Source organism: Melitaea cinxia, chromosome 4 (genome assembly GCF_905220565.1).
Source record: "Melitaea cinxia chromosome 4, ilMelCinx1.1, whole genome shotgun sequence".
NCBI classification, from domain to species: domain Eukaryota; kingdom Metazoa; phylum Arthropoda; class Insecta; order Lepidoptera; family Nymphalidae; genus Melitaea; species Melitaea cinxia.
Window position 1 is genome coordinate 894091 of NC_059397.1, and position 12376 is coordinate 906466.

A 12376-nucleotide genomic window follows, 5' to 3' on the forward strand; every position below is an offset into this window, starting at 1 on the left:
CAGTATGATCGTGCGAAAACTTTATCATCCACTAAATTCTTAAATGTCTAGAAGTGTCTTGAACTCGACAATGAATTTATAATGGATTTGTAATAAAATGAAAATAAACTTTTTTTAACCATAAACCGCGTTACCGATGACTGAAGAAAATTAGCGAATTACTTGCAGTGTAAATGTAACAATATCGGAACATCTTAATAACACTTTACTTACAATTAAAATTAGTACCAGTACCTACTGTGAAAACCGACGTTAGTATCGTGACGTCATTAATTGATAATAATGACACGATACTAATAGCCCTTGGAGACTTATTTCCACGCTAATCAGTGACAAAAAAACAACAACTCATATAAAGTATAATTTAAACGACTCTTAAAAACCTGGAGTAACCCATCTGGAGACGTTCCTCGACTTTACAGAAGATCATAGTTGGATATGCTGTGGGAAGTAAGGTGGTCAGAGATCTTGGGAAGGTTCCGTGGCAGGGTCGACACCGCGCTTGCAAAGCTTCTGGTCTTGCAGGCATCTATATACTACGGAACCGTTTACCACTATGAAGGCCGTATTCTTGTTTGACGTTTTAGTAGTCTAAAATAAAGTCAAATTCTTAAGACATCCGGCTTTAACCGGACGTCTGACAACCCTATTGATAGATAAGTGTAATGTATTATAAAATAACACTTTTCAAGTTAATTTGCAATAGTGTAAAACATTCCTCATACATTTTAATTAACTAATAATTTCCTGATAAAATTATAAGTCGAACGTGACCTATCCAACGTATGACCTTTCGTTTTCCTGTTAGTGTAAGGTTATGTCATCTACAACTGCTAGCTACAATAGGTCCTTGGAAGTGAAAGTACAAATGGCTTTGACACATCTACGTCACCTTTTACCGCGAATAACAGCACAGCATTTTTAAACTCAGTAAAAATAAAAATAGGTAAAAAAACTTTTTAAGTTAAACGGTTTTATGTTAAACATACATTGCAATGTTTAAGATAAATGTACTAAAAACCAAAAAATAATAAAATAGATACAGTCGTGGGAATTATAAACATATGCATAGACTAGACTAAAATAAAACCGTGGGGCACGTCAATTGTCTACAAATTATCGACTTAATGTGCGATAGAAGAATCGTTTAATTCGTCGTTAAAATAGGCAGTTGGCCCGCAGACGGTGAGGAAATTACTTACTATTTTCTTGCTCATGGAAATTCCAATAGTTATATACTCCATGTAAATAAAAGAGATGTTTCAACTAGTTTATCGTTGGACATTCACACTGCTGGCTGGCGAGGAATCGTTTCACTGCTCGTAGTTTGTCTTTAATCGACAAAACATATGATAAAAGTACTACTCGCTCACCACTATGAAACCCTAAAACTCGCTTATAATCGAGCTTGCTAGCTTGTTTCCACATTCTAGCCCTACTTATCACACGTCCATCTTTATCGGTTGAACAACTGCCTAATTATAGTGTAACATTACAAAACAAACATTTTAATCAACGATTGTAGACAATTGACGTGCCCCACGGTTTTATTTTAGTCTAGTCTATGCATATGTTTATAATTCCCACGACTGTATCTATTTTATTATTTTTTGGTTTTTAGTACATTTATCTTAAACATTGTAATGTATGTTTAACATAAAACCGTTTAACTTAAAAAGTTTTTTTACCTATTTTTATTTTCTAGTTTTTAGTTTTTATTTCGCATTCTGTTTAATTCATTTAGTGCTTCATTATTGCAAGGCCCATCTTAAATATTGAGGTTGTATAGTGCACTGTATTCTTCTTGTCAAGCCCTTTTATTTGATACCCATATTGGTGGGATTGATAAAAAATTGTTATCAGACATTTGGTAGCGGCGGCCAGCTTAGATTTCAATTTTGCATAGTAAATTGTATTCTACTTGTTGAGACCTTTCATTTGATACCCATGTTGATGGGATTGATAAAATCTAAGTTATCCGCCATTTTGTAGAGGCCGCCATCTTGGATTTTAATTTTATATAGTACATTGATTATACTGGTTGAGCACTTTCATTTGATACCCATATTGATGGGATCGATAAAACCTACGTTATCCGCCATTTTGTAGCGGCCGCCATCTTGTATTTCAATTTTTTATAGTATATTGTATTCTGCTTGTTGAGCCCTTTCATTTGATACCCATATTGATGGGATTGATAAAACCTACGTTATCCGCCATTTTGTAGCGGCCGCCATCTTGGATTTCAATTTTTTATAGTATATTGTATTCTGCTTGTTGAGCCCTTTCATTTGATACCCATATTGATGGGATTAATAAAACATAAATTATCCGCCATTTTGTAGCGGCGGCCATCTTGAATTTATAATGATAATGAATAAACATAATTGTATTGTCACCAAAATCCAAAGTGTATACAAAATTTCAGATTAATCGGTTGACAGGAAGAGGGTGAAATTTGAATTACTAAATTTGACCCAAGAATAAATAATAAATAAAAAAAATAAAAAAAACAAACGGGCTGAGCTAAATAAAACCGTTTAAAAAAACAATTAGTACCTATTCTTTCTATACCAGAACATTTTCTTGACGAATCGTTTTAAGTCTAAAGATTGACAAGTAAGTTTAAATAATAATAAAAAATATTAAATAGTAGGTACTGCAACGACTGTTCCAGACCTCCTTTTAATGGCGGATGTAATTATATGAAGCAATAATATCTACAGCTATGATAAACTTATACTATCTTGTAATAAAGCAGTGAGGCCTAAAATTGAAAAAAAAATTAATAATCATATAATTCTAATCTGCTGACTATTATGCATTTTCACAGATATATTTAAATATTGTCTATTGTATTTTGACGCGATTGTATATTTCAATTACTTATTTGTAATTCTTTTGGAAATTTTAACATATGATTTTTTTGAATAGCTTTTTTGTCTCTAGAACAAAACTGTATCAATTTTGATGTTTATATAGGTATGTATGGATTTTTGCATAATATATTATGTAGTCGAAATTCTTACAGCGACGTATGCCTTTATTTGTTCGTATTAAACATAATTCAATTTCCAATGTATCAGCAAAAGTTTTTAACTCAGGGTGGGGCACAGTAGGAAATTTCTTGCTCAAATATGGAGCAGCCCGACTGGGGTCACTACCTCGACCTTGCAGAAGATCACAGCTAAATAATACTGCTTTAAAGCAGCGTTGTGTTCCTGTTGGTGAGTAAGTTGATCAGAGCTCGCTTGCAATACTTCTGGTGTTGCAGGCGTCTCTAAGTTACGGTAATCGCTTATCATCAGGTGAGCCGTACGGTTGTTTGCCGACCTAGTTACGTATATAAAAAGTTTAGCTCTCCGTGACGTACACAAATCGTATCTATTTGAAACGTCATACAGAATTACATACTCGTAAAGTAAACCATACATGATAGACACGTGTTTATGATAACCGTCAGATTGTATACGCAACTCTTGTCCAAATATTTGACGGATGATTCAGATAATTTTTTTTTTACAAAATGTCAGCGAAATTAATCATAGTTTATATATAATATATGATCATATTTTTTCTTGTATTAGAAGCTTTGTACATTTTAATCTTTTTTTAATAAGTAATACAGACGTATGCAGCCGTTTCGAATCAATATTTATAAATTTAATTCAGCTTTGACTAAGATAGGGGACATGAGGAAATATCCTGCTCAAAGTCTGCAGCAACCTATCTCAACTCCTCAAGAGCTCCTTGGGACTCATCATCATTACAGCCTATATAGTCCACTGCTGGATATAGGCCTCCACAAGTTTACGCCAAAAATAACTTGAACTCATGTGTTTTGCCCATAGTCACCACGCTGGGCAGGCGGGTTGGTGACCGCAGGACTGGCTTTGTCGCACCGAAGACGCTGCTGTCCGTCTTCGGCCTGTGTATTTCTAAGCTAGCAGTTGGATGGTTATCCCGCCACCGGTCGGCTTTTCAAGTTCCAAGGTGGCAGTGGAACTGTGTTATCCCTTAGTCGCCTCTTATGACATCCACAGGAAGAGAGGAGGTGGCTATATTCTTTAGTACCATAGCCACACAGTCCTTGGGACTAAATAGGTGGTAATCGCTTAATATCACGTGAGCATGTTCGCAGACCAAGTTGTATAATAGTGTAGTAATAAGAACCCGATGGTCCCACTATAGGATGAGATTCCTGTGTCAGGATTTGAGGGTCAAAAAACACGTTACAAAACAAACACTCAAAGCACAAAAAAAGGAGTCACAACTGTTGCGTTCGAGTTCTGTCCGTGATATTTCATTTTTATTACATGTCACACATATATTTGTAATAGCTTGCGCGAAACTCCCTGGCAATGACAAACAAAAATACGGCCACAATTTTTTGTACATTTAATATTGGTAGACATTAGTGTGTGTGTATTGTGTGTGTTTCTGACCCTCGATACAGAAGACAACCTACTTGAGTAGCGTTGAGCGTGATACTTAGCTATTTATTTTGGAATTTTGTGATACCAGTTATATGATACCTACATAAAAATATTATTGCACAAAGTTTCACAAAAATTGTACCACAATCTAACACCTGCCTGCTAACAATGTAGTTCATTCTCACTAACAACCTAAGACCCGTTTCGACCAGTCACGATGACGTCAGCTATGACGTGTCCCGTCAGAAGAAAAGTTCCAAAGAAATTTTCATTTAACTGAAAAAAATTTCGTAATAATTACTTTCTGCCTTACAATTAAACAATTGTGAATTTAATGTTCGATCTTTTACTGAGAAATTGTTAAAACTATGTTTCTTAATAAAATACCAACTTAATTAGTTAATTTCTTGTAGTTTAAAGTACTTTTACTGAAATTTTAAATGTTAATTTGCTGTTACTCGTATATGTTAGGCATGTTAAAGGTTCTAGGAAAATGATATTACTAATCTGTGTTAGTACTATTAAAGTTAAGTTTGTTTCTTTTTATGAATATGCTTACACCAAGATCAACCGATCCGGGTTTATAAGTTGTATTTGCAATAAAATCTGTAGGTCTAATTTATAAATGGTTAACATGCTGTAAAAATATTAGATAATTATTATTAATGAATTGACCTACTGAAATTCAAATATTAATCAAATACATGTCCATGAACTTGAAACACATTTTTAATATTCAAATAAATTTGGATAAAAAAAAAACGAGGAATTGTTTTCTAAGAATTTATTTTGTTATCAGGGGCGACCACGGAGTAAAGTTCAGGTTTATTTTTTACATAATCGAAATATCAAAACATATTTGGTAATGGAACATATTGATAAAAATTACGCTTTGTAAATGTAATAAATAATTTATAGAGTAGTTATTTTTTAACCGACTTCCAAAAAAGGAGGAGGTTCTCAATTCGACTGTTTTTTTTTTTTTTTTTTTTATTTTTTATTTTTTATGTATGTTACATCAGAACTTTTGCCCGTGTGGACCGATTTCGACAAATTTTGTTTTAATCGAAAGGTGGTGTGTGCCAATTGGTCCCATTTAAATTTATTTGAGATCTAACAACTACTTTTCGAGTTATATCTAATAATGTGTTTTTACTTGACGCTTTTTTCGTCGACCTACGTTGTATTATACCGCATAACTTTCTACTGGATGTACCGATTTTGATAATTCTTTTTTTGCTAGAAAGAAGATATCCCAAGTTTAGTGCCATGATAAGGAAACCAGGATCTGATGATGAGATCCCAGAGGAATCGAGGGAAACTCTCGAAAATCCGTAATAACTTTTTACTGGGTATACCGATTTTGATAATTTTTAATTTAATCGAAAACTGATGTTTATTGTGTGGTCACATATAAATTTTATCGAGATCTGGTAACTACTTTTTGAGTAATCTTTAATAAAGCGTAGTTGCTTGACTATTTTTTCGTCGATCTACGTTGTATTACTTGTCGATGTAATTGAAGTCGGTTTTTTTTTCGTTTGCGAGCAAACACAATTATTTTATATATCATATTAATGTGGTCACACGACTGAAGTAAAACTTCTGTACAATAGTCCTGCAATGTATCTTAGATATACGAAACGTAACTGGCTTTGAGAGAAAGAGAGAAAGCATATATGTACTCGCACCACTCTCTTGCTCCGTTCGCCTCGCCCGATCACACTTTTCGTAACGCTCTTGACCTCTTGTCACGCATTCACCAGCTTACTCCCCAAGTCAAGCGTAAAGAAGTCTTACATCAAAATTACGTTAGGCCAACAGATATATATATACAATTTTTATCATTTCATATGCACGAGATGGTAAAGGTCACGAATGAGCGAACTCTGATTAAAATATGTTTTATCATTAAAAGCGCGTGCTGTCAAAAGATTATTCATCACATGAGAACTACAGTAGAGTACTAATATTATATGCGATCGTTTTTAAGGATGTATGTATGTTAGTTACTTTTTCACGCAAAAACGATTGGACAGATTTTAATGAAACTTGGTACGTAGATAGGTGGATATCTAGAATCATACATAGAATATTTTTATCCCGACATTACAAAGGGGATTGGAAAGTACGCAGGTGGAAGCGGGTGGCGCAGCTAGTCGAGTATAAAGTGATCTCGTTCACGCCTTATTATTAACTAGAAAAGATAAGTGATTTCACGCGATTCTCTGATTACCTAACCTACCTAATTTATAACTACTGAAACGTAGGTACGACACAGGAGGGTATATGCTGCTCAAAACCTGGAGCAACCCAACTGGGGTAGTGCCTCGACCTTACAGAAGATTACAGCTAAATAATACTGCTTTCAAGCAGTGTCGTGCTACTGTGGTGAGAAAGGTGAGTAAAGAAATACAAAAATATTATTGATACGGATAATTTCACGTAACCACATCAGTCGGCGACGGAAACAATAAATAAATTATTAAACTAGACATCCGTTGTGGTTTCACTTGGGTATAATTTTGATATTGGTTAAATTGTTTGAATTATAGAGTCACTTCAGCCTATCTCAATCCATTGCCGGACATAGGTCTCCACAAGTTCGCACCCGACATTATGGAACGAACACATGTGTTTTGCCCATAGTCACTACGCTGGGCAGGCGGGTTGGTGACCGCAGGGCTGGCTTTGTCGCACTGAAGACGCTGCTGCCTATCTTCGGCCTGTGTATTTCAATACCAGCAGTTAGATGGTTATCCCGCCATCGATCAGCTTTATAAATTCCAAGGCGGTAGTGGAACTTTGTTATCCCTTAGTCGCCCCTTACGCAACCCACGGAAAGAGAGGGTGGCTAAATTATTTACTGCCGTGTGGTTACAGCGAATTTTTAATTTGAATTGTAGAATGAAAGTTTATGAATACATAGAGTTCAAAGTCTATCGATTAAATGTAAATAAATCTTCTGATTAACAGTAAAACAGTTTTTTATATTATATATTAAAAAAAATGTTTTGACTGCAACATCGGATAGACAAAACAAATATTTAAAATTGATTCGTATGCCATAGAAACAATATATAAAATATCGTTCAGTCTGTCGTAGTCCATTGCTGAACGTCTCTTCCTCAAAAGCAGCAATTCTCAGAACCCTCCGCCACACCGTTACTGCGATCGCTGCTTAGTCGCGAATAGCGGGGCTACCGGGAACTGAGGGTAGAAATACCTGACGTGAATTCATAGGGTTTTATCCATAGTCGCCGCGCTGGTTAGGCGGGTTGGTGACCGAGGTAAAGTCCAAGGTGGTAGTGGAACTTTGTTATCCCTTAGCCGCCTCTTACGACACCCATGGGAAGAGAGGGGTTAGCTAATTCTATACTTACATAGCAAATTAGAAACATATATAAAATATAATATTTAATTATTATCTGCGGCTTAAATTGTTATAAAAAGCTGTCTTTATTTTTTAAATCAAAAATCAGTTTGTTTTTAGGATATCATCCCGAAAATTCCCAAATTTAACTCGCGAAAGGAGATTATTTCAAGCAGGAAATTCGCAATAATCCTTACTGATAACCCTTATCGATAAAGATGAAAGAAAATTTCCACAAGCATGTAGAAATATTCCACTGTTTAATCATTCAATTTACGTATAATCAACTACTTGACAGGTCTGAAAGAAATTCGAAACTATCCTCATGATTGTAAATGAAGATTTGATGAACTAAAATCATCGTATAGTTATAACCTGCTTTTAGTTTTTATATATTTACTTGTTAACCCGGCGAATGTTATTCTGCCATTGCATAGAGATTCCATTCTAGGGGTATAAAATTAGCCTACAACCTTTTCTCGGATCTACCAATCGTACGCAAAAAAAATAATTAAAATCGGTTGAGCCGGTTCGAAGGTTTGCGACCACAAACATTATATAAGAAGATAACATCAATCTAAAAGAAAAATTGTACTCCTCTTTTCATTCTTAAGAAATAATTTTGTGTGTGTTATTCTATATTCAATAGTAAATAGTAATTTGATAAAAAAAATAATATTTTGCTCAAAATAAATTATAAATAATGATAAATAGCCAAATTCAAACTTTTTATAATATTATTATATGCACATACATATTTTATTCTGACACCTTAAGATACACAAGATGAACGAGATTTGTTCATCATCTGACCTACATTCTGTAAACTTTTTTAATGAACGATTAATTGCGTATCATTTTAAATTTAAAGATTATTACGTTTAAAACGATTTATTAAATAAAATATAATAATAAAAATATCAAAACCTTTAACAAAAAATAATATTAAATTACAGTTTTAATTGAAACAGTAGCAATACAATACAATGCATTTAATTACTTTACTACATTCCATACAATTAATATTAATTAAACGTTATTATTAATAGTACAACAACGGTTACTAAATTTAAACTTAACATAATAATTTACATATTCTAATTGTGAGTAATATTTTATCAAAATAAAGTGGTACTAAAATAGCTTTACACAAAATCATTCTAATTACAGAAAAAAAACCGCTACAAAATTAAGGTCGATATTCGGTGCGTTCTAGTTTTTAGAATTGGGTTACAATTTGAGAAGCCGCACGCGCCGAATTTAGGGCGATCTTTGATAAGGTCTTAACTTAGAATGACGTCAGAATCTTATCTAGAACGTAGAGTATTGCAGCCGATGACGATTGATACGGCAATCAGGCGCCAGTACTGATTACACAACGCTGAAATAGTATTGAGAAATACTCATCAAATATTCCTGTAATTTCAAAGTTATGTGAACTTCGATAAGCCCTTGTTATCATCGATGTACGCATTCCTTACATTGCGAGACAGTTAACAGGTTTTTCCCGCTTATCAAAATTACTGACCGTTATCGAACAGGATAATCTTCTAAACGGACAAAACTATCGGATATTTAGTCAGTATTAGACACGGATTAAAATTACCCGCTGCGCTAGGTTATCCGTGAATGGCGTTAAACGCGGACTTAGATACAATGACTGGTAGAGTTTGGTGCGTTTAGTGAAACGCCGCTTAGCATGACGTAGTGATATCAGCTGTGCAGCGTGACGCAACGCGGGTGAGCCTGCCACACACGAGCCACACACCGCTGACTCAGGCTTTATAATAGAAAACCGTCGCGCTTACAACCACAAACCAAGAGACCGCCAAAGAAGCAACACGTACGGTGACCGTGATTAGTGAATTAGTGAAGTGAAGTGATAAATACAATGGCGAGAATATTATTCCTTATTGTTTTTGCTGTGGCCGTGAACGGGTTCAGACAAAACCCGAAGTTCCCGAAGTTCGACGACAAGAAAGGTGAGAAGGGCGACCTAAAGAAAGTTGATTCACCTCTGACCCTTAAAGAGTCCTTTAATTTAAATCCCTTAAAGGATCATTTAAATTTACAGATCAGAATCAGACTAATATTTATGATTAATAGGAACTTTAAAAGTTTTTTTAATTTATTATTTATTATCTGATGCAACAGTTGAGCATTAAGCACGTGCGTGTAAAATGAATTGATAACATTTTTTAATGATATCACGTGAAAGTGTGTGTGTGTTTGTATGAAACTAATACGTTGTTTGTCTGCAGTGGGTTGTACTAGCGCCTCGGATAAGCTGAGACATGAATTAATCGAGAAGTCCAGGTGTGGAGAACCTAAAGAGGTGTTCCAGGAACTTAAACCTCCAAACTCTTTTACACAGGTGAGCTCGATGTCATTGCTATTACCTACTTATATTTACTTCATCATGAAATTATTTTAAATTTATATTTAAAATGTGTAAAAAACAAATAATTTTTATGCACATCCTAATTGCCTACTAAATAAAAGGACCAATAAAGAATTATACCATGATTTTGTTTATCAAAATAAAATTATTCAATTTTATGAATATTATATTTCTAAGTCAACGTTTCATAATATTCACAATTAAATCATTTTCTTAATTTAAGGCTGATAACGAAGATAACCATTAACGTCTTCATAGTAGAGTGATTAGGCAAATATTTGCAAATGGTAACAATTGATAAAATTTCATTAAGAAATAACTTTACATACATCAACGTAGTTACTCGAATATTCAAACGCGGACAATGTCTTACATCCGTGTCGGCAGTCATTAATGCGTGAGAAAATCCGCTTCCAAATATATGGATGGCTTGACTGACTAGCGTATTTCCCCAGATAAATCCAAGTTGGGTGTGGGTCAAGCGCTGCGTCGGACTCTGCGACTTGGAGGGGCCGGGATCCCAGTGCGTCCCCGTCAAGACTAGGATCGAGGCTATTCCTGTAAGTATTTAATAAAACATTTACCATCTAATCATAGGAACGTTATTTGTCTAAACCTTGGCACACTTTTCCATGCTGAGCAATACTTAATGACAATTATAATATTACGTTATTATAATGACATTCATTGTTTTAATCGTAGTCTATCAGATGCTTTGCGAAGTTACTGTAGAATAGTTAGAATTCAAGTGTAACAAAATATTAACCCTAAGTAATAAAGTTTATAATATTAAGTAAACCTGTGTCAATATCTATAGTAAATTGGTCTTTAATTTGATGATTGGTGGTTGATAAACACCTCATAGTCAACGGTCTCCAGTAGGAATTTCTCCTGTGTCGGGAGTCACTACACCAAACGCCCAGACCACGGCAAACATCTGTATGGCCAATAAAAATATATGCTATGTGCGGTCCTGATACCTGATAGCGATCGTTACTCATAGTAGGGAATGTATCCGCCAACCCGCATTGGAGCAGCGTGGTGGATTAAGCTCTGATCCTTCTCCTACATGGGGAAAGAGGCCTATGCCCAGTAGTGGGATATTACAGGCTGAAGCGTAGCGTAGCTATGTGCGGGAATCGAAACCGCGACGACAATTAATGAAATATTTTTGTGCAGGTGAGAATATTCGATCTATCGACAAGTAAGGACACTTGTACCACGATCAAAGTGGAGGTTCACGAGAGCTGCGGTTGCTGTTCGTCATCGAGTAGCGACTGCGGAGCCCCGAAGGTCTTTGATCCTCGTAAGTGCTCCTGTCATTGTCCCAACAAGGAGGAGAGGCGAAATTGTCTAAAGAAGGTTCGTAGGATGATGGATGTCTGTGATCACTAACGTAGGTGTGGAACGGCACGCATGTTAGAATAACGCAATTATTTTTAACACACGCTTTCGTTTCGATGTTTTAAATTTTTATTTTCTTCAAAATTTTATCTTAATGCATGAATGTAAAATAATTATGTTAAAAGAATTTCAATAGATAAAGCTTATGTTTTCGTCGATGTTTTGTCGTTTACGCCATACTGACATCCGTTGTCTTACAACACCGCTTAAGTTTTTTTTTTCTATTTGTAAATTTGTCACTAATATTAATTCAACAGTGCAAAGAGATCGAATGATTTTTTTCTTCTATTGTTATAGCTGAATACGAGGTGGAATCGATCTAAATGTACATGTGAACAGAAACTCAAGAGGAGTAGATGGTGAAAGCTTACTCATTAACGAATTTAGACGGGTTCCTATCGAAGACAATTAGTGCTTAGAAGATACTTGACGTAATTTAAAGACTATACAAGAAGTGAGAGACAATGTTGTGAAGAATATTCGCTACGACTGATCCATGCATCTTGTTGTAACGCTGTAATTTTAAGCAGTATTTTGTACATAAGTTATTTATTTATTTAATGTAAGAATGGGACCAAAATGGAGTTGTGAATTAATTGAAATTTTTCCAAATGTTACGTCCTGTTTTGTACTTAAAATTTTCTTAGCTTAGTTTTGTACTTAGATTAGATTTTGGACATCGATTATCAGTATTTTGTTAGTATATGCGCGTTCGTGACGCAATTCCTAAATTGTGATATAGCTAATCAATTCCCACTAGAT

The 12376-nt window shown here is 34.7% G+C and overlaps 1 protein-coding gene across 1 annotated transcript; it reads left to right on the top strand.

Moving 5' to 3' along the window:
• The first annotated feature begins 9700 nt into the window (after window positions 1-9700).
• Window positions 9701-11605, top strand: LOC123670080. Its single transcript, XM_045603588.1, has 4 exons — window positions 9701-9791; window positions 10071-10183; window positions 10666-10770; window positions 11390-11605. The coding sequence occupies exons 1-4, from the start codon at window positions 9701-9703 to the stop codon at window positions 11603-11605; spliced, it is 525 nt and encodes a 174-aa protein (XP_045459544.1).
• Window positions 11606-12376: the final 771 nt, after the last annotated feature.

What these genes read in the sequence shown, in the direction of transcription:
- LOC123670080 (XM_045603588.1), top strand. Translation starts at nt 9,701, where the DNA reads ATGGCGAGAATATTATTCCTTATTGTTTTTGCTGTGGCCGTGAACGGG. An exon ending in GAAGTTCGACGACAAGAAAG is followed by an intron (nt 9,792 to 10,070) that starts GTGAGAAGGGCG and finishes GTTTGTCTGCAG; the next exon opens with TGGGTTGTACTAGCGCCTCG. An exon ending in CTAGGATCGAGGCTATTCCT is followed by an intron (nt 10,771 to 11,389) that starts GTAAGTATTTAA and finishes ATTTTTGTGCAG; the next exon opens with GTGAGAATATTCGATCTATC.